This window comes from Hippoglossus stenolepis, chromosome 16 (genome assembly GCF_022539355.2).
Source record: "Hippoglossus stenolepis isolate QCI-W04-F060 chromosome 16, HSTE1.2, whole genome shotgun sequence".
NCBI lineage: Eukaryota > Metazoa > Chordata > Actinopteri > Pleuronectiformes > Pleuronectidae > Hippoglossus > Hippoglossus stenolepis.
This window is the reverse complement of record NC_061498.1, coordinates 5,844,247-5,869,925: the sequence shown is the minus strand read 5'-3', so window position 1 is coordinate 5,869,925 and position 25,679 is coordinate 5,844,247. Positions and strand designations below refer to the sequence as shown.

At 44.7% G+C, this 25,679-nt stretch overlaps 1 protein-coding gene across 16 annotated transcripts; it reads left to right on the top strand.

Annotated features, from left to right (window-relative positions):
- The first annotated feature begins 859 nt into the window (after positions 1-859).
- Positions 860-25,677, top strand: mapk8ip3 (mitogen-activated protein kinase 8 interacting protein 3). 16 transcript variants are annotated; one of them, XM_035181347.2, is made up of 34 exons: positions 860-1,828; positions 6,738-6,858; positions 7,370-7,440; positions 8,167-8,258; positions 8,749-8,772; positions 9,836-9,887; positions 11,069-11,300; positions 11,418-11,520; positions 12,034-12,152; positions 13,852-13,863; positions 14,455-14,472; positions 15,677-15,734; positions 15,890-16,042; positions 16,448-16,505; positions 16,670-16,821; positions 16,958-17,014; positions 17,117-17,287; positions 18,040-18,166; positions 18,539-18,589; positions 18,799-18,888; positions 19,063-19,218; positions 19,340-19,505; positions 19,595-19,792; positions 19,895-20,075; positions 20,178-20,297; positions 20,415-20,495; positions 20,811-20,878; positions 21,171-21,319; positions 21,398-21,569; positions 21,675-21,788; positions 22,706-22,744; positions 23,265-23,429; positions 23,879-24,025; positions 24,346-25,677. In XM_035181347.2, exons 1-34 carry the CDS (start codon positions 1,523-1,525, stop codon positions 24,468-24,470), a joined length of 3,948 nt encoding a protein of 1,315 aa, XP_035037238.1. In that variant the 5' UTR covers positions 860-1,522; the 3' UTR covers positions 24,471-25,677. The 16 variants fall into 16 exon arrangements, with proteins under 16 accessions (XP_035037238.1, XP_035037236.1, XP_047199919.1 ...); XM_035181345.2 differs by having other exon boundaries at positions 18,007-18,166; XM_047343963.1 differs by having other exon boundaries at positions 9,836-9,941; positions 18,007-18,166.
- The last annotated feature ends 2 nt before the right edge of the window (positions 25,678-25,679 follow it).

Genomic DNA, 25,679 nt, shown 5'->3' with positions numbered 1-25,679 from the left:
GAAGTGCTGCTGCAGACTTAGGTCAAAGGGCTGTTAAAGGGAAAACGACCATTTCCGGTTTAGGCTTTCAATATAAGGTACAAAAAAACCCCAGGTCTCTAGCTACCACTGATACTGACCCCATGCCCTCGTTATTATTTATAGATATTTATATCATTAGAGAGATTAAGGTGTATATATGAAGTATGTAGTTTGGGGTTTCTTTTGTTGTGATGGTCATTGTTAAAGTTGTGTTTCAGTTTTATTTATTTGAGTCCAGTGTTAATTGTGTGGACTGGTATTTGTACAAAGAAAAAAAAATTGAAATTAGCGTCCTTAATATCAAACTATTTTGAAATAAGCTCGCTAAAACTTATTTGTGTTTAAGGATACAATTGAAGGAATTGTTGTTTTCTTTACACTACAATGGCCCCTTTATATTTAAATGCTTTATATTTACATCAGGAGCAGGTCCTCTCTACGAAGGACGCCATGTTCTTTCCAGTAGCCCAGAAGGGACAAACTAAACACCTTTTGAGTTTTTATGAAAACTGAAGGCTACCACAGGTTCTCTGTCATGTTTGGAAGTGGAGGGTGAGGTGAGGGGTATTCAGCTGCAACATGCAACTTCACCACTAGATGTCACTAACCTCTACACACTGCACCTTTAAGTTTAAAAGTAAAGCAAACCAATAATTGTATTTATGTATTAATGATGATATTCATTGTGGCGTCACTGCAAAGCCGAGCCTTTAACACTAGCTACCATCTGATTTTTCGCTGCTTTATTTTGAAGTGCCAGTGCCGGTGCGCGCTCCTGCTGTCGCGTGTCTGACTTGACGCAGTGAGAGCGCTGGCTGAATGCAGACGCTGTGACGTCACCGCAGTCGGTCAGCTGGCCCCTCCATCAGCAGGGTGAGCCTCTCCCATCGGGAGACATCACCACCAACGCCCGGCCCAGCAGCATCGGCAGCGAGGGGAGCGGAACATGGCAGCGACGGCGGTGTAGCGGCCGATCGGGCGTCGGGAGGAGATCCGCAGCGGAGCGTTATTTATTGACCTATTTATTCTCGTATTTATTCGCCCTGCCTGTAATGGCTGGGGTCCATGGCTGCGGCTTCTGAGAGGCAGGTGCAACATCATCGACGAATCGGCTCCTCGGCATGGACTCATCCTCCAGGGCCGATCCACAGGCTGGCCCTCACACCCACTGCGCCCCGGATCGGATGCTGTGCGCCGGGGGAGAGGAATAGCTGAGCCGCGTCTGGAGGCGATACGAGGGAGTGAAGAGGAGGAGGAGGAGGAGGGGGCCCTCTTCACACCACAATATCACTACCGAGATTTTCCGTAGCGAGCTCAAGGTTACACGACAGCCGGTCTTCACCCGGGAACTCTGCTGCAAAATGGCATCAAGTGTTTTCGTGATCTGAGGTAAAAAAAAGAAGCTGAGATTGAGCGGAACCCCCACCCGGGGACGGTGTCGCCTCCGAGGCCCGAAACTGTGTCCGAGCGCAGCCTCCTCATCTGGGAAACCGCTGGCAACATGATGGAGCTGCAGATCGACGAGGTGGTCTACCAGGACGACTACGGCTCCGGCTCCGTGATGTCGGAGCGGGTGTCGGGCCTGGCCAACAGCATCTACCGGGAGTTCGAGCGGCTGATCCGCAGCTACGACGAGGAGGTGGTGAAGGAGCTGATGCCGCTGGTGGTGAACGTGCTGGAGAACCTGGACGGGGTGCTCACCGAGAACCAGGAGCACGAAGTGGAGCTGGAGCTGCTGAAGGAGGACAACGAGCAGCTCATCACCCAGTACGAGCGGGAGAAGGCGCTGAGGAAGCAGGCGGAGGAGGTGAGTGACTCCCCCACACCCCCACCCCCACCTTGGCTCTCTGGGCCTCCACACCCGCTCCATCACATCCTCCTCCTGGTCACGGTTCCCTGTCTGAGAGGGTTCATCAGACATGTGACTCACGTTGAGGCCTGTGACATGAGATTGTTGAGCTTATTTTTAGTGTCGGTGCTCTGCTGACTCCTGGTTGTCCAAAGAACGACTGTAATCTTATTATATTATTTAAAAACATATGATTCAGCAGAAGCACTTAACAAGAGCCTAAACGTTTCCTATTGTTTGTCATCATTTTTTTTAAAATTTCTAACTATTTAAGCACCTTGTTACTGTTTTAAGATGAGTTCTACAAAATAGTGTTTTTATATTATTGTTATTACTTTATGTGAAGCACACCAGCTTTCTTAAGCAAAATGATGCTTGATGAAAAATTGAAAGCCAGTAACCTCTGGGGTCTGAGAGGAGCAGTGGAGCCGTCGCAAGGTCTGAGATACAGTAGAGAGAAAAGAAAGAATAACATACGATAAGATAATAATTTATTGGTCTAGTTACAGCAGCAAGAGGCAAAGTAGGCAACAGTAAGTAATAAGTAACATGCAATACTAAGTGTAAGGATTATAGGAACAATATGTGCCGTGAATACAGTGAATGGATTGCACATGAAACATTTATAACGTACAGACAGATAAATATAGCACAGTGAATATTTACGAGAGTTACAAAGTTCTGCAAAGAGGAGATGCTTATTAATATTCCCTCACAATTCTGTTCATCCTCCGGCTTCTTCATCCAAATCTAATCTGCCAGATATTGAACCTGTTGAAGATGCGGAGGTAAAATCTGCTGTCACGGTCACAGACACGCTATCTGTACATAATAATGATTATAATAATAATAGTAAATAAAATGAGAGGACAAATGTAAACTAGAATAAAAAATGACATCAGAGGCAACAAGCAAAACAATACAATAAAATCAAGGTCAACAAATTATAAAATACAAATGTTCAACGTTATTTAAAATTAATGGCAAAAGAAAAGGGTAAAACAAACGTAAGCAATCGCTAAAAACAATCCCACATTATATTTATGTAAGAGAGCAGAACACATTCTAGTTGCAGTGTGAATAAACGCTGCTTACACGACTGTTAGTTCTGGTGTCACAGCTACTGTTCATAAAACCACCACCACCGCTGTTACTGTGACAACTGCCAGTACCAATGCAACTACTGACAACACTGACAACACCGACAAGCGCACAAAACACAGCTAAGTGTCACTGGTAGCACACGTGTCTCTTACCTGAGCTGGTGCTAAAAAGGGCCATCAGGCCATGCTTTGAATTTGAAGGAGATGAATGGTGTAAGCGTGAGGCTCATTGGGCACTTACACTGGGAAACACAGCAGGAACAGGGACACAGATAACAAAAGTGGACATTAATATGGAGCTATTACATTACCGGCTAAACTCCCCCTCTTCCCCCCCCTCTGTCTTCTTCTGACCGGTGTCAGAGCAGCCGTGGGATCCAGCAGTCATCATAAAGCAACTTTAATCCTCCTCCCATCCTAAGAGGCCTCAGCATATCACTGGCAGCTCTGTTGGTATCAGCTTAGCTCAGCTTTTCGCCTGTGTCATCATCTGTCCCCCCCCCCTCTGTGTTTTCTCCTCTGCCAGTTATCGCATTTGTTTTCATTTTTTTTAATCTGTTAATTACCATCGCCGTGGTTTTTAAATGACAGACGCCCACAGGCCCGAAGATTCCTGCTACTTAGGAGATGATACGACAATAATAACACAAACAATAATAACCTTTATTCATACAGCACCTTTCTTAACAATGTGACAAAGTGCTTACGATACAATAAAACCTTAAACACGCTCTCAGGAGCTCTTAAGAGTCTCACGTAAAGAAATAAAGTATTGGAATCACCATTTTGAACAACCTTTAAATATCAATAAGGTCTGTTTACCTTCATTTTCCATATCAAGGGAGGGTTTTGGTGCGTTTGCCGGTGAACCGACGCAGAGGAGCAATCCGTATTATCTCTGCTGCTCGCTGCCAAAACATGTAACTGAAGCAGTTGGCGGTAAAGTGCTTTGCTTATTGTTTTTTTTTTTTAAAGGAGTGAGGAGTCTGGATCGTTCCAGGAACATCTAGGTTTCATATTGGTCCCACACCTATTAAATGTTTAGCTGTATAGAAGTGGTATTTCCAAGCACTTCAGACAGTAATATAATACAATTATCTTGTTTCTGTATTTGGTTATTTCGTGGTTTTCTCTGGCATTCAGGATTATCTTCCATGTTAGGTTATGTTTGAAGCTGGCATGAGAAATCTCTTTTCTATAACAGCTCGAAAATAAAAAAAATTTTGAAGGCCACAAATAAGGAGAGAGACAGTTTCGTCCGAGTGGGAGAGGGGGGTATAATGGGGGGGGGGGATGGGATGCTGTGCGAGGGTGGGGAATCATAGGAAATCAATAGTACACAGAGCACACTGGCACTGTAACCTGATTTGTGCTTATGAGGAGCTGAGGCAGGACAACAAAAGCAGAGAGAGAATGAAACACGCTGAGGTTTTATGAGGCGGCAGTGTGAGTGAACCAGTGAGTGAAGGCAGCGGCAGAACTGGACCGACAAAGGCTGATAAGAAGAATGAGCGGGGTGAGAGGAAGAGAGCGAGAGAATCTCAGAGGCAGGGGAAAACAATAACACACCCTCTCACTGCACGGCTCAGATTACAATTAGGCCTCAGCTTGATGGTAAACAAAGCTCAGTGCTCGCTCTCTGCTCGTGGAGACTTGGATTCCCCGGATCACAGCCAGCTTAACAAATTCAGCCTTTTAGAAAGAAGCATCTCTGTTGCCGCAGGTTTCCGTCTGCTGGAGCGATCCCATCAGCAGCTGTGCAGGTTTCACGCCTCTCAAAGTGTGATGGCGGTGAAAAAGACAGATCGCCGCTGCCTCTGCTTCATTTCATCATCGTCACCTTCCCTCCTGATGTGGTTCGTCAGATAACGTGAACTTAACGGCTTAACCGCTTCAGTTCTGCACATTCACAGTCACAAGCCAGTTTTCTCCTTCAAACACTTGAGACAAATCTGAACTGACAACTATTTCCTCCAGGTTTATTAAAAAAAAAAAAATGACTGACTTCATATTGTTCTCTGCTGCTGCCGTCAGTTCACGCTGTCTTCATGTATTACGCGGTGTAAACGGCTGCATGTGTGGCAGCGCTGCAGTCGGACACACTTAGCTGGGGCTTGTCAGGAAAGCACATTAGCTTCACTCCGTCATCACCGCGCTGCCTCGTGAATTATTCATAGCGCACAGAATAACACAATAATCCAGCCCATCAATCTGCACACTGTGTCATTTTACCAGTGTAATTGTGATTTACACTGTGAATCAAACGTCCTTTCTGAAAGTGCCCAGCTGTTGTTTTAACCTGGACACACAGCCTCTCTAATGGGCTCTGCACCTCGTGCTACTCACAAAGACTCTTGAGGTTTGAAAGGTGAAAGGTCCGATGCAGGTAAATGCAGCAAATAGAGGAGTACGTCTGGAGGACCTGACTGCAGGAGATGTTCCCTGTCGAAGGGGATGTGATGAAGAGTATAATGAGTGTAGCTGTGGTCTGCTGCTGTGGCATAATGGTGGTGGTCTTATTATATCTTCTGTCAAAAAATATCTGATATGAGCAGAAGAGATAACTGCTTGTGTCTGTTTTTTTAAAACCAATTATTTGCACACAAAAACAGACCATAACGTCCCCCAGATACGATTATTGAATGTTATGGGCTATGAGCTAGATTATCTGCATTATGTTATTCTTTATTTGATATATTTATTATTTGTATTTGATATTAACTCAGTTTTCAGGTTTAACACTGGAAGTCAATGTGCAAAAACAACACCGCTATTAATAGTACAATACAAATTCACCTTGGGCAGAGTGAAATGGCCATAACATGTTATTAATATACAGTTTATTGCCACTTATCATATTGTGGTAAATGTTACAGAATTCTTTCTTTTAAGTTTTAAATCTCAGGTAGATCAGTTGTGTGTTCTACCTCCTCACTGTGTTTGTACATAAGCATTATATCAACATATACTGATGAAAATAATATCACTATAATTATTGATGTTCATATCAGTTATCTGTTCAATCTATAATCACCTTAATTGAAAAAAAACTAATCTTATTGAATCAGTAAACGAGGAGACTCACATTTCTCTGATATTTCAGCTTCTGCTTCTCTGCACATGTCAAACGCGGCCGTATTATACAAGGATGGTTTTTTTAAGGACTTTTTCAAGTGACTAAATTAGTTGTTGCATTTGCAGAAGTCATCAAATTGTAGCATTCAACTCTGTGTTTGCTACACGTGTGCAGCACGCTCCTGATTCCGTGGCCTTGCTGCATGCAGAGGATTACAGTCTTAAGACTTTGCAGACTCGCTGCACTGGAAAAAAAGGACGTCATTGTGAACAGCTTTACTGAAAAGCCCAAAAATTAAAACACGGGTAATGTAAACGAGGAGCAGACTGCTCTGTGTTTGCGTCAGGCTGCTCAGTTACAGAGCTGAAGTGCTCGCTGTCGGACAAATAAAAGTTATTTCCTAGACGTATCGACCATCTCCAACCTTTTTTGTGAGCGATAGGTTTTAAATTGCCTTGTTCTCATTGTGCAGTGCAGCCCTGAAACGTGATGACTCAACATGGCTGAGATCAAGATTAGAATCACAATACACTTCCAGCTTTGTCATTATTGTAAATTCTGTTTCAAAAACCCAACCTGTACACGACGTGGAAAATATTACATGTGATCCGTCACTTTCTGTAAAATCTGTGGTTTGAAGTGAAGCTGTGTCGAGGCCAAACGTCTTGCTCGTGTGTTTCTCCGCCAGAAATTCATTGAGTTTGAAGATGCCTTGGAAGCTGAGAAGAAGGACCTGCAGGTACAGGTGGAGTTTCTGGAGCTGCAGGGGAAACAGCTGGAGCTCAAGACAAAGAACTACTCCGACCAAAGTGAGTGGACGTGACTTCACACACTGTAAAATACTGCAGCTCAACCAGATCTGAGTAAACTAAAAAAAGTTTTTAACAGTTTAAAAAGACTCTGCAGAGGCTTTTTTATCCTGATATGCATATAAAAGAAAGTGTCATATTAAAAATTCCATTGTAGTTCTATGGGGAAGATGGAAACGGGAGCAGACACTGTTGGACGATGTTGGTAGATTTGAGCTGAAACCCTGATTTGCTTTTGTTCTGCTCATCCAGTATTTGGCTGTTTAGTGAAGTCGTATTGATGTGTTTCTATTTGTCTATACTAGATTTTCACAGTGGAATATTCTGAGTATGACCTGATTCAGATTAAGTTAACCAGAAAATACTGTTTACAAGGCAGTGTCTTGTTCACATTATTGTCTTAATCCAATAATGTTGATATTGGAATATTTGTGTCAATGTAAACGTGTCTGAGTTAAAATACACACCCTTGGATTGCTTTTAAACTGTTGTCCGTCTCTCTGTGTGTCAGTCACTCGGCTGGAGGAGCGAGAATCAGACACGAAGAAAGAGTACAACGCTCTGCACCAGCGCCACACTGAGGTGAGAGGAAACCTTCGACCCCGACAACTCTTCATTCTCTTCACCCATCGTGAAATCCACCAAACCTGCCGGCCTGTTATTATCAAATGAATTGTCGTGTGAACACTGTCACTCTCATCATCCTCACATGTTTCATTATCAAGGGCACAAAGTCGTAGCTCATTTCTATTTTGAAATTTAACCAGATTTAAAGCAGACACAGTTGTTGCTGTTGTCTGCAAATTGTTTTCAAACCATTATGAAAACTAGAGTGGCACTCAGAGAGGTCATACCTCCGCCAACGATCTATTTGGATCTGCACCAGATTGTTCACACACTCACAAATATCAGTGCCCCTAAACATGCCTGATTGTTTATTATTTCATCAAATCCGTGAATTATTCTCGGAGAAATCTGTTAAAGATCTGGATCCACAAAGCAAGTGGATAGGCTCTTCCCTGACCCACTGAAAACGTAACCTCCTTGGCAACGAAGGGAGTCAGTGGCAGCCTGGAAAGTCGAAAAAGTAGAATTTGAACACCGAAAACAAAATGTTATGCATCAAAAAACAATAAGCGTCAAATTAAGTCTGATATCAACTATATTAGATAAACAACAGTATTCAGATATCACAGTATGAGCTCTTTAATGTAGATTATAGATTGTTCTACATGCACCAATACATGACATCTCACATTCCTTCACTCTCCTCAAGTCTTTGCTCATTGTTCCTGTTGTGGATCACAGATGATCCAGACGTACGTCGAGCACATAGAGCGGTCCAAAATGCAGCAGGCAGGGACCAACAGCCAATCGGAAGGCCCCGGCTGTGGACGAACGTGAGTTGTTTTATATGTTTAAAGCTCATCCGTCTTCACCCCCATCGTCTTGTTGCTGACGTTTCATGTTTTTTTTCTGAACGTGTGAGGCTTTTCATGCTCATTGTACCGACGCTGGCGTTTGTTTGTCAGACGCCCTGATGAACAGCCGGTACCTCCCACCGGCGGAGAGGAGAGAAAATGCACACACAAAAAAACACCGGCAGCCATTCTGAGCTTTGGCAGGAACAATGAGGAAAAAATACATTTTGTTAATCAACCTGCTTAAAGTATTCAGCGTCATGAGTCCTGAATATGTATGTGCACCGTACAAGAGGAGTGCGACATCTGGGGCAGCTTCTGCAGCTGAATCTCAGTGTGTGGGGTTGTGTTTACGTGTTTTCATGTGTCACTGCATGTCCCTGTCTCCTGTATTTCTCTAATCACTGTCTGTCTGTCTGTCTGTCTGTCTGTCTTGCTGGCTTGCTCTCTGTGCTGCTGTTTTGCACAGTCAACGCCACACATGGAGGAAAAGGTAAATCCAACATGGTCCCCGCAACTGCCCCGAATCCTTTATCGTCTGAAACCAAATGCCTGCCTGGATTTAAGATTAGAAGAGGGAAAAAAAAGCTGCTGACGCTTCTTGTGGGTGTTTAAACCTCGACTCCTCGTTTGAAGACGTATTCTTTTATGTGTTTGCTGATGCTTGGTGCAGCTGTTTGTTATCATCGGAGCGTCATTAATGCTGCATTCTCATCGCAATGTGTGAAATAGGGAATAGTTCAAAGGTCTCTCCCTCATCTGCTTGTGTCTGCCTGTCGGCCCGTCTGTGTGTCAGCCTGTCCTGCTTGTTTCTGAGGATGACGTTGATATGTACAAAGAGGAAGTAATTCTATCTATCAAGTTTAAGCAAAGTAGAAATGGACTTTAACGGAAACAGTTTGAGCTGCACATTTCCATATGAATTGTTTTAGCAGGCATTCGCAGCCTCTCTGTGTGTTTCTCGTTTTCTCCACACAGTTTAAAAACATTTACTTTAAATACTCGTATTCTCTTACTTGCCAAGAGATAAATGAGAAGATTGATAACCGTCTCGTGTCTGTATTACAGTGAAATTAAATACATTATGTTTTTGACATAAAGGAAACAGATACAGGAACGTTTTGCTTCTGCCTTTAATTAATTAATTACTATACTGAATGTCACCTCCACCATTTTAACTGAGCTAACCAAGGTGATTTTATATCCTGACCCGGAGTGTCAGTGGCCCCCTCCTCTGCGAGCTGGGAGATCTGAGTCGACTTAAATCTTCTCCAATTGGCCGGTTTCTGGAATAGATGTGGCTCATTAAAAGTTCACTGCTGATTTAAGTGTTTTACGATAAAGTGGATCTATAAGTAATGAATGATTAGACCCTGTTTTGTGCTTGTGCATCGATTATAAATGCTGATTATTCCCGGCCTGTCTGTGCATGTGCACCTTTAGTATAGATACTCTCCTTTATAATGAGGCCCCCTGTGCTGGACAGGAGTAAGTGAGTCAATCTAATGAATGAATAACTAACCGTCTCCACCTCTTTGTGTTTCCTTCACCTGCAGCAAAGCGGAGCGCCCGCCGTCGTTGAGCCTGTACCCCAGCGGCGAGGGCATGGTACGTGGGGGTCTCGGGGGGGCTAGGATGATGCCCGGGAAAGACACCTGGCAGGTCAGCGAGCTCGGCCAGTCAATCTCCAGCTCTGCCTATCAGGTGGGACAGACAGCCGGCGGTCGTGTCCTCCTCCACGACCTCCCACCGCAGCCTGGGAAGGGGGAGGGGCCTGCTTTACCGCTGCCCGTCCTGCTAGCCACACCCCCCCTCCGCCTGCTTGTGTCACTTTAGGGGAAACAGTTTTTTTCACACCAATTGGGAACCAACCCTTTAAAGTCAGATTTTTTAAGCATATGTGTTGACTCAAGCAAGCAGGGGACCCCGTATTTATTTTTCCACAGAATTTGCTTTTCTGTGTGATGGTGAAGCTTCTGCCATGAGTCCTCGTGTTTTATTTTACACTTTGCACTTTAAGTTTAAGCCTTTAAGTTGCCAAGTGAGCTTCTTTTTTAAATTTGATAGAATATTGTGCTTTATATGTGACAGAAACAGACATGGTGAGTGGAAAAGAGGGCGTAGATGCTTTCTTGTTGTGGCTCCTTCTGGTTTTTTACGTTTTGAAATCATCCTGACAAGAGTTCACGTTCAAAAAGTGCCTTTTAGGATTCAGACAGTGATTCTTGGCAGTTTGTGGTCAAACTGTTCTAACTGCATCGATTTAAAGATGATCGACAACCTGTTGAAGTCTTTAGTGAAGAATTAATCCTGGACCCAACGAATCATGAGGCACCTTCACAATATCTCATTTAACAAATCAGTTTAAAGTCGTCTTATGAATATACACAAACTCTCCGACCTACCTACAAATTCAAAAAGTAAAAATGTCCTCTGAAAATCAGCCAGTTTCATGCATCAAGATGTCGCGCAACAAAACGTGAATCTTTCCCAAACAGCCAAACACCACAGTGATAACAGAGCATGTGTTTAAACACAGTGAAACAACGTTAAACCTAGAAAAACTAAAGGAAACGTGCAGCTGCCTCAAGAAAGTGAAGTCACGATTGATTCTCATATCATTTTGCAGCATCACCAGTAAAATCAGTTGCTGTAGAATTAAAAAAGTTAAGTGCAGGTGTGAAAGTTACAAAGTTAGTGCCTGATCCTATTTTCACCATATGATGCTCATGTAAATTGTTGGTCTCTTGTCGCCATGTCATCGTCTCATTCCGCTGCTGTGCCACAAGGAGGATGGATCCGAGTCCGACTCAGTAGCAGCCACGCCCAGCAGCACGGGGAGCAAGTCCAACACACCCACCTCCTCCGTCCCCTCCGCCACCGTCACCCCGATCAACGAGGGCTGCCTCCCCAACTCCGAGTTCGATGCCATGCGGGCCGGGAACCACAGGAAAAGTGCCAAGCGGCTCAGCCGGAATATGGAAGTGCAGGTTTCCCAGGAAACCAGGAACGTCAGCATCGGTGAGAGGTCGCCCCGGGGTCAAAACTCTGACAATGTGTTATTAATCATGCAAAGTGCAAGCAAAGATGTTTAAAGTCCAAAGAGCAGCTGAACGTGTTTGTGTCACATTTCTCCAGGTATGGGAAGCAGTGATGAGTGGTCCGAGTTCCAGGAGATCATCGATTCTACTCCTGAGCTCGACATGTGTGTGGACCACCGCGGGTACGGGGGAGGAAACAGGTACAACTACACGATATATTCACGGGAAATATCCACAGTGTCTTTCATAGAAACACGTTAAAACATCGTTCAACGTGATCAACATTGATTTATAAGTTAGTCAGCAGAGTTTAAAGGACTGCATCAGTGTTTTTGCACGTTTACTTTAAAAAATGTACATTTCCCACACACGTCACAGTGATTCAGGTTTTCTAAGGTGTTTTTCTTCATGAAGTGAGTTTATTCTTGTCAAAGTTATCTTAGGTTTCATCGTGTGTCATTCAGAGTTCAGATTTGTCATCGCTTAGCGTCAAACATGCAAGAAAATCAATCTGGTCCTTTTTTTACCCATCAATACAAGGCCAGTTACTGTTTCTCGGACCATAGAAGATTCTTTAACCCTTTAGTCAAAGGTGAAACATGTAAATTACCACGGCTGGGGTGCAGATAAAGAAGTGTTATATTTCAGCTGCCCTGAAAAAAAAATTGATTCCACTCTTATTGTTTAACGATTACTATCTCTGTGTGTTTCAGCCCCTCCCAGGGCATCGTGAACGAGGCCTTCGGCATCAACACCGACTCCCTTTATCACGAGATCAAAGACGCCAAGTCGGACATCATCGGAGACGTAGATGCAGGCGCCGAGCTGCTCGGTATGAACACGACATTGGCTGTGATAGCTGCTGCTTTGTTTTATAGGGTCGTTTGCAAATCCCCTTAGTGGAGCGACATAACTCTTGACAGTAAAGTAGAAACAGTCTGTACCATGAGATCATCCTACTGGTCACATCTTAGTGATATGCATCTCATAATGCAGTGGTAAGTTTTTCACTCTAAAGGAAATGCTTGAAAATAAAAGCGCCGCCTCCTTCACTTCCTCCTGACACGAACCTCCTTGATCTGCTGGAAGTGAAGCTGGAGGCTCTTGCACCCTGACATGACAATGTCCTGCATGTTAAAGCAACACAGTGTCATTTCTTTTTTACCTTAAAATAACGGGTTTAAAATCATTTTGATGGTACACAAACTTAAAATATGGAGAATAGCATCTCTGCCATTGCCACAGTGCTCCCAGAACCCCTGAGATTGCACGATTGTCACGCTGATGAACCATGCAGGACAATTTGAAACATGCATTATATGCTTCAAAAGTCACATGACAGCAACTGCAACAACCAGCGCCGCAGCTCTGTGCTATCTGGAGGGTTTCTCCAAACGCATCCAGAATCCTGCCTGTCTGCAAAGGATGGCAACAACTTTATGGATGTTTTACTTTGTACAAATGTTATTATCAAGATGCCTATATACAGTACAATGCATGTGGCAGGGTATGTATCACCCCTCTGCTCGGCTTCCCTGGTTGCTGGTTCTTTTCAGTTTGCCTGTAAACAAATGTGTGCCGCTGTGCATGGAGAGGCTCAAACTTAGACTGGTATTAATGACGCTGATAAAAATATGAGTTACGCCTCCCACCTGTAGGGGGCCCTTAAGTGTACCCGAGAGCAATTCTCACATTGTGTTGCTTTAACGTGTCAATACGTGATATTACTTAGTACTGTCCGAATAGGTATGGACCCAAACAAAGGGAAATATTAGTGGATGCATGAGTGCAAAGCCAGTTTTTCGTGTTTTGCTGTGGTTGCTGCAGGGCAGGAGCTCCGTGTGACGTGTTCTTTTTCCCTTGCATGGCTGAGGCTGGAATACACTCCATCCCAGCAGCTCATCCCACAGTCATCCTGAGAAAACAATATATACAATCCCCCGACCCCAGCTGCCCATTCACTCACGTTTATCATTTATTTGTCTTTCTAGTTTTTTCTTTGTTCTTCTTTGCAGGAGAGAGAAACCCCGTTTTACACCAACCTTTTTTTAAATGTTTTGGGACATTTGTTTGCAGAACTTCAATCATTTATTATATCTCTTAGATATTCAGTGCAGTGTACTTAATATTTCATATTCACAGTAATTATTTATCCTACATTTCCACTGGCACTCTATAACGGGTTAATACCATAGACTGTATATAAAAATAGACGATGTGTCTTTACATCCTCTCACTATCTGGACTTTTGAGTTTGGTCCATGTCCCCATCTACTAACATGGAGGAGGCAGAACTTTACACTCTTAAGACACTTGGCTTCACTTTTGAGAAGCAGTCACTTCGTCCGTTATATACAGTCGATGGTTCATACATTTTGATGAATCGTGTGAGATTTTTCTCAATCTTAATTATTGTTACTGGGTTCCTTTGGGTTTTGATCGCAGGAATAAGAAGGGAGCTCATTTGTTAACCTCTCACCCATTTCTTTTGTTTCCCCCCCTGTATGTGCTTCTGCTGGTGACACCCATAGGCGAGTTCTCAGGTGTGTATCTTATCGTATTGGTTGGTATATTTTTCTTTTACTCTCTCGACTTGTCTCCGAACTTCCAAGAGCAGGTACTAATCAGTGTGTACGAGACAGACAAAGCCACTATTTTAATGATTTACTGCTTGGTCAGGGATTTTGAAATTTCTTTGATTAAAAAAAATGTCACATTGAAATTACTGTCATCTTTTGTGATTAGTCTGCATACCTTAACTTTTCATCCCGTTGTATATGAAAGATTTTTGATATGACCCTCAGGAGAGTCCCACTCAGCCACGTGTTCACATGGGAATCATATTATTCCCGAAAGAGGCAATATGCTCCTAAAACGGTTTCACTGTGGCTTTGAAATAAATCTGTAAATAAATCTAATTCAGTGCCACAGAATCGACCTCCCTCCCTGACTTCTACTTCTTCAGTCCTTTAGCCCAGCTGCTCTTCCTCAAATCCAGATATTTACAAATGCTTATCAGCGTCCTCTCTTCTCTCTTCCCTTCCTGTCCCTCTCTTCTTCACCATCTTCTCCGATCTGTGCCGTTTTCCCTCTTTCCTTCTCCTCCTTTCCCCCTTTTCTTCCTCCGCCTCCAGTCCGCGATGATTTCTTCGGTAAGGCGCCCCCTCGCCTACTCTCATGGTCACATTTGCTTGTTATGTCATCCCCTGGCCTTGAGCTTTCACATCCCTCTGGTTTATTCTGTATTCTGTTTGTTTGGTTTTTTTTGTGCGGCTTTATATTATATTTACATTTTTATGCCTCCTTTGCATCCCACACAACTAAAAAAATAAATCTCAATAAAGATTTGCTTTGAAGGGGCTTTGTAGACGTGATGGAACATTAAAGTAAAAACGCCCCTTTTGATTGGACGATGAATCTAGAAGGCGAGTGATCTCGTGGTGACGCAGAAACACAGCAGTTCAAACAGGAGAGACTTCAATTGAATAAACACAATGTATTGCTGTGCACAGTAAGAGATGTGAAACAAATAAGAGTCTGTTTGGTGCTTAGACCCCCTCATGTTGTCTTCATGGTTGAAAGGGGGAAACCGCCCCGGGGTCTAGACCCTGGTGGTGGTTGATGGGATCTGGAGACTGGTGGTTCTCTGCCTCTCCAGTCAGGTCACGCATCACAGAATTAGCTTTTCAAAACATAAAGTTTTCTAACAAAGTTTTAACCAATAATCTATCTCCTGTCTTTTTGACACTTGGTATAAAATACACTCTTTTTGTTCAGTTTCTTTTAATTTTTTTACATGTTCTTATGTGCAAACCTTTCATTTCTGCTTACAGTTTGTGGGTTGGGCTCGTGTTGCACTCTGCTTGCTGCTTCCATGTAAATGTTTCTGTTAATTTCTCGCAAGAATTTAGACGATTAGGATTTAATAGGTTGAGCATATTAACCTCCATGAATTCTGGATAAAGGGGCACTTGTGGAATATCATGGATCATTTTTCTATTTTGAGGTTAAAAAAATTAAAATCTAACAGTACGGAGTTTTCTAGGAAAATACTTCCTGGTGATGCCGTAGCAGACGTCGCAGTTTAAGATCCCCTATGACTCCTCAAGAAAAAAAATAAAGAGGAGTCGACTATTTTTTTGATTTTACTAAACATTCTCCCAATTTGTGAAATTTGTTAACCCCTAATATTTAATAACATTAGTATTATAACACAAGTATTTCATAATTTGTCACACAGCTGACACTTACCTTGATAGATATGTAAGGCAGTGAAATCCATTTGTCAGTCTTTGCGTTGACTGCTTGTTGGACGTTGTGTATAATGTGATGATGATGTGGATGTGACTGTTTCAGGGATGGGCAAGGAGGTGGAGAACCTGCTGACAGAGAACAAACAGCTCCTAGAGACCAAGTAAGAGACACAGAGACGGACGAGTGTGTGCGACGTTGTGCATTTTCATACAGCCTGTTCTCAAAGGAGTGTTTGGGACACGTGACAGCTCAGCTCGCAGTCTCCTGCAGCTGCTTTCAGGTTCCTCACTGCCTCCTCCTGTCTTTGCTCGACAGAAACGCTCTGAACATTGTGAAAAACGACCTTATTGCCAAAGTGGACGAGCTGTCGGGGGTGCAGGAGGTGCTGAGGGAGGAGCTGGAGGCCGTGAGGCAGTCGAAGAACAAGGTGGACGCCAGAGTCAAGGAGCTGGAGGAAGAACTCAAGAGGTGAAAATGACATGTTCCTTCAAATATAATGAGGCCAATAACTTTTACCTCTTAATATATGATTCACACCTTAGTGACTGGGTTTGAGAATCGCAGTGTAACTCAGGATTCGATCCTTGATACAACAATTCTGCATACACAATGCCCCTAAAGTCTCAGTGACCCTGGGTGACTATATAACAAACGCACATCTCCTTCTTGTGACTTGTCAAAGAATAAGAACCAGAGGACAAGATGTCTGAATACTAATCTCCAGTTCATTTCAAACTCCTGTCAGTTCAGTCTGCGAGGGTTCATGGTTCGAGTCCTGAGGGGGGCTACATTGAGATTCAGTCCCAGTCTCGGCACCAGACCACTCCTCACATCCACTAGTTCTCTGTAACTGTTTTGGCTTTTGTGTTGCAGGTTAAGAGCCGAAGCTCTCGGTGCGTCTCGGGACTCTAAGGATGAAGGAGCGGATGATGTGAGTGAAATGAGTCATGGAGATATCCTCACTTTTTCAGTTTTTCACAGATTCAGTGTATTTCATCCAACGCCGGCATAATGAAAGTCTCACATTGTAGAAAACCCACGTCTGCCTCTAAATGTGTATTTTTTTTAAATGACACTGCGCTCCCATGTTCCCAGTTCTCATCACCCATGCAGGACGGCGACATGACAATGACCCAGCGGCGGCGATTCACCCGGGTGGAGATGGCGCGCGTGCTGATGGAGAGGAACCAGTACAAAGAGAGACTGATGGAACTGCAGGAGGCCGTACGGTGGACGGAAATGATCAGGTAGAGGGAAAAGAAAGATGCTGCTCTGGACCGGAGATTTTAAAAAAATGATGAGAAACTCAACATAGTGAATAAATTGTAAAAATAATAAAAGCTGTCGTGGTTTATATTGTGTCCTTTCTGTCTTTCCTCGCAGGGCGTCACGGGAGAGTCCTCCAATCACAGAGAAAAAGAAGTCAACCATCTGGCAGTTGTGAGATTCTGGTTTATGTTTTAAACAATCTTTACTTCAGTACAATTAGAAATACGTAAAAATAATCCAACCTCTCCTCCCCTCTCTGACTCTGTCCACCAGCTTTGCACGTCTCTTCAGCACGTCGTCCAGCCCTCCGCCGGTCAAGCGGCCGTACTACAGCGTCAACATCCACTACAAGTCGCCCTCGCCGGCCGGCTTCTCTCAGCGACGCAGCCAAACCATGTGTCAGATCTCCACCTCCAACCGCACGCTGGAATTCTTCCCCGAAGAGTGAGCAGCGAACCTTCACTTAACTTACACCTCACACCGAAGCTCCGACCTCCTCTGCTTCTCACTCTGCTTGTGGCCTGAACACCTGGTCGCTTGCTCGCTTGCTCGCTTGCGGCAGCTTTAAGAGCAGAAAGCTTCCAGCAGGTTCTCAAACATTCAACAGGATGATAGTTCCAGTTCATATTTCATTCAGAGGAAGCTTCAGGCACAATATACTGTATAATATTACCAGAACGGCACTTGTTAAAGAAAGTTTAAAAAATATCCTGAATCTGTTTGCACGTGGATCTGGGGTCCAAAGCTTCAAAAGTTATTGAACTACATAAATTTCTTCACATTAGAACATTTAGTTTTTGGATCATACACTTCTTTTACCTTCCTGTTTTGAGAATCAATGCAGAGTTTTAATTGGAAAGTTAGATACATAAATACACACAGGACTCACATCAGACACACATCAACACAAACTGTTTCATCACCTCTTAATGCCCCAAAAAAATCTTTTTAAAAAATCTTTAGCGTTTCAGTTTCGGGTGATGAAACACGTGTTTGGCTCGAGCTATAGAACAAAGCTTCGTTTAACCACTGCAGCTGCTTTATGTTCCTCTTCTCAGTCTTCTCATCTCTTTCTGCCTCCTCCTGCTGCCGGCTGGCCAGGCTGCTAACGCTTCGCTCTTTTTCTCTCTCCTCCCGGCCTCCCCTCCCTCCATTGCTTGCAGACTGGCCAGTAACGGTGTTGCGTCTCTCCTCAGTGACTCGGCGGTCTTAGCCCGCCGAGAGCAGCGGCGCGAACAGTACCGGCAGGTCCGCGAGCACATGCGCCGCGATGACGGCATCATGCAGGCCTGTGGCTGGAGTGTGCCGTCACGCTTCAAACAGGTACACACACACACACACACACACACACACACACACACACACACACACAGACCCTGGGCCTCCACACACTGCACAACAATAACACATGTGGAGAACAAACTACCAGTTGTGTGACTCGTTGATGCGGGTCACTGACAGCCAGGGAAGTGGCATCTACTGTATCTATATGTATGATGTGTATGTATTGTTGATGATCACAAGACTAAACCTTTGATTTACGCCAAAGTCGGGAAGAATGGTTTAAAAACAGGTTTTAGCAGCATCACAGTGCACCTTTAGATTTTCTCGAGGGGTTGATCCCCGTGCAGCTGGAAGCGCCTGAGGGCCGGAGTGTGTTGTTAGGCAGGCGGCTCTAACTCTGGTCTCCCACAGACTGGTGGTCAGACGGACACCGCTCAGGAAAGCCCGCTGAAGAGACAACAGGTGAGACCAACATGGGGCCAGCATGCGCCTTCACTGCTCCTCTCCCTTTAGCCTTCCCCCATAAACCCATTGTTGTAGTAGGTACCATGTTGTAGCACTAACTCTGAATATCCTTGGATTTTAACATTGGAGGTGCACTGAGGGAACCACACAATAATTCATTACTGTAGTTTCCTCTTCGTGACTTTTCTCATCACCTCTGCTTTTAGACCACCAACGAAAAAGATGATAATCGCATGAAGAATGTTCCTGTCCCGGTGTACTGTCGCCCCCTGGTGGAGAAGGACCCCAACAGGAAGGTGAGAACTAAAGATGGAAAAATTACAGTGGTGGAAAGTTACAAATACCCGGTAGGTCCACACCGAGTAGTAACAACTTGATTCAATGTTATTTAAGGGCAAAAGAGCGAGCATCCTTTGTTTCAGTGTGGCTAGTTCCGTCCTATTAATTGTTGCACGTGTGTGTGCTTGTAGTTGTGGTGTGCGGCAGGCGTGGACCTGTCAGGATGGAGGGCCGGCAGCCAGGAGTCGCCACCAAGCAGAGCCCTGTTGGGCGGCAGCGATCCCCTGCACGCTGACGAGGACGGAGCGGAGAAGAAGAGCAGCCACACGTCCCCGGAGAAGAGGAAGGTACAACCATCACTACGTCACAGTGACTGAAATCTATTTTCAGACAAAAATGCCTAAAAGATGAATTATATTGGTCTGTTTTGGGTTCGCTGTCATCATCACTGCCGTCTCCCTGTCCCAGTCAAAGGAGCTCCAAGAAACAGACAGCATGAACAGTCGAGTGTGGATACTCACCAGCACTCACTCTGCCAGCAAGGTGGTCATCATCGACGCCAACCAGCCGGGCTCACTGGTCGACCAGTTCAACGTCTGCAACGCCCACGTGCTCTGCATCTCCAGCGTCCCAGGTAAAACCCAAAAGAGATTTTTTTTTTTTTTTTATTGCACGTTTTTGTTTTGTTGTTGTTGTTGTGTTGATATGTGTGTTTGTGTTCAGCTGCCAGTGAGAGTGACTACCCAGCAGGAGAGATCGTGTTGGATCCGGGTGACGCTGGCGCCGGCGCAGGCGAGGACACCGGTAGTGTGGAGAACATGTTGGCCGGTATCACTCTCGTCGGCTGCGCCACCAACTGCAGCGTTGCCCGTAGCAACTGCTCCTCACGCACTGACACCCCCATAATGGACAAAGGACAAGGTGGACACACTGTGAAAACTCCTGCATCTTTGTGTTATCATAGAAAGATGAGAAATCTGTCTTTTTAGGTTTATTATTTATTTGAATGGTTTTGTGCCGCAGCCCCCACTGCTCCCCCCATGAACGGGAAGATTCACCCTGCACAGTCGGCCGAGGAAGCCACTGAAGCCACAGAGGTCTCAGAGTCAACAGCCAACCACACGATGGGATCCGGCCCTCCAGGACCATTCACCGAGCACGTCTTCACCGATCCCCAGCCTCGTCCTACAGACGTCTCCGACAGGTAAGAGCTCGAATTCTGTCCCCCTCAAGACAACCGAAATAAACCCCTGAGTACATTAGATAATGATTTGATAATATCCACGTATTTCGTCGGTCCTCACAGAAACGGAGGCCTGTCCAAAGAGGAATCGTCTCAGCCTCCAGAGTCAGAGGACGGATGCGACGATTCCAAAAGCTACACGAGCGTGGCCCCCACCATGTGGCTCGGGGCCCAGAACGGCTGGTGAGTCGTCCCGCTGAACAGCAGGAGATTCTCCACAGCGACACACCAAAAGCTCTCTTGACATCTTAGTTGGTGTCTTCTAGTTAATGTGTGTCCCCACTTTTGTTGTCCCTCAAGGCTCTACGTGCACTCGGCCGTTGGAAACTGGAAGAAGTGTCTCCACTCCATCAAACTCAAAGACTCGGTGCTCAGCTTGGTGTAAGTGGTCGTGCCAGATTTGAAACAAGCTGCACACACACATGCATGTTAGAAATACATCCTCTCTCGCAAAACCTATTTTAATGGTCTTACTTTTAATTAATTCAGCCTTTTTCTTTGATTGTAATTTTAATCTTGCCGTACCTCAAAGATTTTGTCGCTTTTATTTATGTTCTGTTAATAAGCTTCTGTTTGAGGTGAAGCGCGTTGAGCTGCATTTTACGCTATGCAAAGTGCCACATGGGTAAAGTTGACATAAGTCTGTCTGTGAATTCCTGTTACACCAACAGTCTTTGTTTTCTCTCTCAACTGCAGGCATGTGAAAGGTCGTGTGCTGGTCGCCCTCGCTGACGGGACCCTCGCCATTTTCCACAGATCAGAGGGTATCTGGCATTTTTGAAACATTTGTTTAAACAGGGCTCCTGAGCACCAGCATGTCAGTTTAGCGTCTCCACCATTCAGGCTCCGTTCACTCCGACTTGAGCCATGAAATCAACCAAAATCACAGGAAACCGGTCACATGATTCTAGTTCTGTGACAAATTGACATGGATAGATCCAGTGTTCTATCAGCTTTTATCACAGATTCATTGATCAGCGGTGTTTTGTGTTTACATGAATATAACCAGGCCCTGTGCTCAATTCTGTGTCCGTGTGTGTGTGTCTCTGTCAACAGACGGCCAGTGGGATTTGTCCAACTACCACCTCATGGACCTCGGTCGGCCTCATCACTCCATCCGCTGCATGGCGGTCGTCCACGACAAGGTGTGGTGCGGCTACAAGAACAAGATCCACGTCATCCAGCCCAAGAGCATGCAGATCGAGGTGAGTTGTGATTCTCTGCCTTTTTATGGCGACTACACTTATTGTTATTGTAATGATGTGTGTGTGATTCTCATCCAGAAGTCCTTCGACGCGCACCCCCGCAGGGAGAGCCAGGTGCGGCAGCTAGCGTGGATCGGCGATGGCGTGTGGGTGTCGATCCGGCTCGACTCCACCCTGCGCCTCTACCACGCCCACACGCACCAGCACCTCCAGGACGTGGACATTGAGCCGTACGTCAGCAAGATGCTGGGTGAGTTTCTTTTCAATTTGGCCTCTCAGAGAATATAATGTGAATATATGTTTCTAGTGCTTTTTTAAACACTGCCTTCAATCCTCAACTGTTCTGCCCTCACAGGTACCGGCAAGCTGGGCTTCTCCTTCGTGCGAATCACGGCGCTTCTGATCGGTGGGAATCGCCTGTGGGTAGGAACTGGGAACGGTGTGATCATCTCCATCCCACTGACGGAGAGTGAGTTCCATGTACACAGCTCACAACAAGAACATGTGCAAAAGGTCATTCATGGGCCGAGCTGCAAATAGAAATCCAAACTGTGTCCTAACGGAAGAAACGTGTCCTGTTTATGATTCTATTTGGTACATTTAAAATAATTATATTATACATTAAGGATCAAGCAGCGCCATCATGTGGTCAATTCACATTTTGAGCATGAGATTGGGGCTGAAAAATTACACCACAAACCCAATTAGAGACTAATTTTCATCTATTTAGATTTTTGTTGAAACCCTGAAATATAGTATATGGGACACTTGAAGGGAAATAATCATAATATTACTAGAATAAAAAGCATAAAGTCATAATATTATGAGCGTTAATTTGTTGTATTACGGAAATTATGTCTTAGAGGTCGCCTGTGTTAAAATGAGGAACACAGATCTTGTTAAATTAGGTTTCACACATCATGAAATACTATTAATCTTTGGGCTCATCAGCATCACATCATCATAAGTATCATGGTTTTAAAAGGATTGTGCAGGAAACTGTCGATTCAGAAGAAAGAACCACAGAGACGGGAAAATCTCCTCTGGTCGTCGTTGACAACATTAAATTACAATTTTGTTCTCGTAACATAACAACTTAATTCTTGATTGTACTTGATTGTCAATTGTACTTCATAATCAAATCTTATCCAATCGTATCAAATCTAAAATCTCACCGGTCGCCTGAACTGTTTTCTATTAAAACACGTGCAGCAGTTATCTTTAGGTCCCCCCCCCCCCTTCTTCTCCCCATGACGTCCCTGACTCTATTTTCCTTCCTTCGATGGTTTCACCTCTTTTCACACAGTCATAACTGTTACTGTCACTGTCCTCTTTCTCCTCTGCTCTCCTCCTCTCCTCCTCCTCCTCTTCCTCCACCTCCCGTAGCGGTGGTCCTTCACCGGGGACAGCTCCTGGGTTTGAGGGGTAAGTGGGAGCGCTCCTGACATCCTGCTGTTGGGATCCACCTTTTCCTTTTGCCTTCACCCAGTCGAACCTTCATGTTCTCCTGCAGCGATGCAACCTGTTTCTAAGAGCTCGAGCAGCGAGGACACGCTTGTAGTCCTCGTTCTGCTGATGGTCACCAAAAATACTCTGTGTGCAAGGATTTCCATTTTCATTCTCGTATCAGACTGGTGCTTTTACACATCGGTGGCTTTGCATGCTCTTCATCATTTGATTCATTGCAACTTAAAGATGCTGTATATATTCGTGTGTACCAGACTCATCGCATGTAAGACATTTGCTTTTGTGTTTCTTTAAAAAGGTTTTTCATTTTCAGTTGATCTTTGGACAAATATGGATGTTGTGGGTGATTTGTATTTGTTTTTGTGTTAAGTTGTTGGTATTTTTGGTGACAGGCCACCACTTATGATTTGCTTGTAAAGAAAAAACAAAATGCAGGTTTCTTTCCGTTATTCACACCTGTACGCCTTCTCCCTCTCAGCCAATAAGGTGTCTCCAACATCCTCCGGGGGAGTCATCCACGTGTACGGCGACGACGGCTCTGAAAAGAGCAGCGGCAGCTTCATCCCCTACTGCTCGATGGCACAGGCCCAGCTCTGTTTCCACGGACACCGAGACGCAGTCAAGTTCTTCGTATCAGTGCCCGGTAGGCCCCTGTTCTGAATTCAGTGTTTTTTAAAACCCTTTCCAGCCTTGTTTCATTTACACAGAAGTTTGACACCAAATCCAAGCAGGTGGAATCTTCCTTTTCACTTTTGTCTTAAAATATTTCTCCCGTAACTGAATTTTGTATTACAGCGTTAATCTGTGATGATAACACACTGAGGCTGACGCACTGCAAAGCTCCATTGTCTGGTAACCATGCTTGTGAGGTAGACGTGTCATCATTGTTTAGGATTAATCAGACGTTAACTGAGGGTCGCTGGGCATCTGTTCCAACAAAAAGGATTTTGGTTTTGAACGCACCCCACCTCCAGCAGTAATTAGATGTTGTTTAAATGATCACTAGTATCTGCATGTTGTTACACGTCCATAGCCGACTACACCCCCCAAGTCTTCATCCTGTTTTCTTGTCTTTTCCTGTGTGTGTTTCAGGCAATGTTCTGGCCACCCTGAATGGCAGCGTGCTGGACAGTCCGTCTGAGGGGCAGGGCTCCACAGCGCCCCCAGAGGCCGAGGCCCAGAGTGTTCACAACGTGCTGGTGCTGAGTGGAGGAGAGGGCTACATCGACTTCCGTATCGGTGAGCAACCACGGCTGCATGTCAACCTGACACGCACTAACACAACAAGTGTGTGTGTGTGTGTGTGTGTCACAGTTAACACTCGCACCATTCTTAATAACAGCCATAGACTGTAAAAAAAAAGATGGGGAAGAAGTGGAGATATGTCCTCCATCTTTATAGACAGTCTAAGGCAACAACAACTGTGTGTTGAATCGTTGACTTAAATGAAATAAATAAGTGTATATATATATATAATTATCCCTCGCATAACATCATCACAATAAAGTTTTTTATCTTTAGATTGTCAGCTCTTATCTTCTTTGTGTCTCTCTCCTCAGGCGATGGAGAAGACGACGAGACGGAGGAGGGAGAGAGCGGTGGGGCCACGCAGATGAAACCTGCCTTGTGCAAAGCGGAGCGGAGCCACATCATCGTCTGGCAGGTGTCTTACGTACCCGAGTGACACCTGGATCTGCTTTAATGCCCCACACACACACACCCGACCACCACCTCCACCACCTCCTCCTCCTCCTCCTCTCCCCCTGGCCCCAAAAGCTTCCAGCCACCCAAACCTTGTAATTATCCCTGATCGAGGAAAAGCTCCCTTGGCTCTAAAATGACCCTCCAAGCTGTGTATGGTCCCTTGTAACTATGATATCCCCTCCTGCCCCATCACCTTGTAACTCTAAAGCCTTGTAAGTACCTCCTCTGATCTAGTAATCTGCCTGCCATCCTATCTCTCCCACCCAGGGCATTGTTAACCATCTTTATGAGCTTTGTAACCCAGCCTCATAACTACCTCCCCTCCTCTGTATCGATCTTATACTCACCCTGTAAGCACACTGTATCTCCTCCTATATTTACCTCAATTGCCCCCGAATCAGCCCGAGTTAGTCGTCCTCTTCCTTCATTTAGTTCGTCACCTGTGAAACCTCCACCTCGTCTCGAAGTGAAGCCCACAGACCCAGAATGCAACAGTTTTAACCAAAAAATAAATAAATAACTAAGTGTGGCAAAACTGACTTCTACCACAAATCAGTCTGATTTTCCAAACAGCAGCCGATCAGATAATCTTTAACCATTTGTGACTGAAAATATGAACCCTGATTGTTAACGGGTGCAGATTACAGGTGCTTTGACACTTTCAATCTTTTTTGGCATTAAAATTGTTGCGAACGGTTTAAATCGTCGGGTTTGTTGACATTTTGAGGATATGTTGAATTACAATAAATGTAAAGTCAATTTTACTACTTGTCAAATTTAGTCTGGGTTATTTAGGCTGTTACCTAAAATGTTTTGCATCCCATCTTGCCTCTGTTTTGAAGAGTCCTGATTTAGGTGTTTTTCATCAGAGCGACGTTATTTGGGCCCAAAACGGGCACCTGCGGCAGCATGATGTCGATCAGAGATCAGAACGTGTTTACGTGCTTTAAATCTCGCGAGAGGTCGAGGGTTCGAGTCCGGAACAAATCCCTCTCCTCTGAATGGCTGTGGATCGGACTGTTTGGTGTAAAGCAGGCGAGCGGTGGCGTGTCGTCGTAACGTGTACAGGGATTATTGTAAATCTCCAGACACACCGAAGCCCATCCTCTTTGTTCAGTATGGAAATTCATGCATCGATCTCCATCCGTGTGGATTAAATATTAAACATATTTGTGTGCTGAAAAACATT

Excerpts from the sequence above, each read along its gene's own strand:
- mapk8ip3 (XM_035181336.2), top strand. The coding sequence starts at position 1,523 with ATGATGGAGCTGCAGATCGACGAGGTGGTCTACCAGGACGACTACGGC. Across the intron at positions 11,521-12,033 it reads GGGTACGGGGGAGGAAACAG|CCCCTCCCAGGGCATCGTGA; the intron begins GTACAACTACAC and ends TGTGTGTTTCAG. Across the intron at positions 20,298-20,414 it reads CTCGGGGCCCAGAACGGCTG|GCTCTACGTGCACTCGGCCG; the intron begins GTGAGTCGTCCC and ends TTGTCCCTCAAG.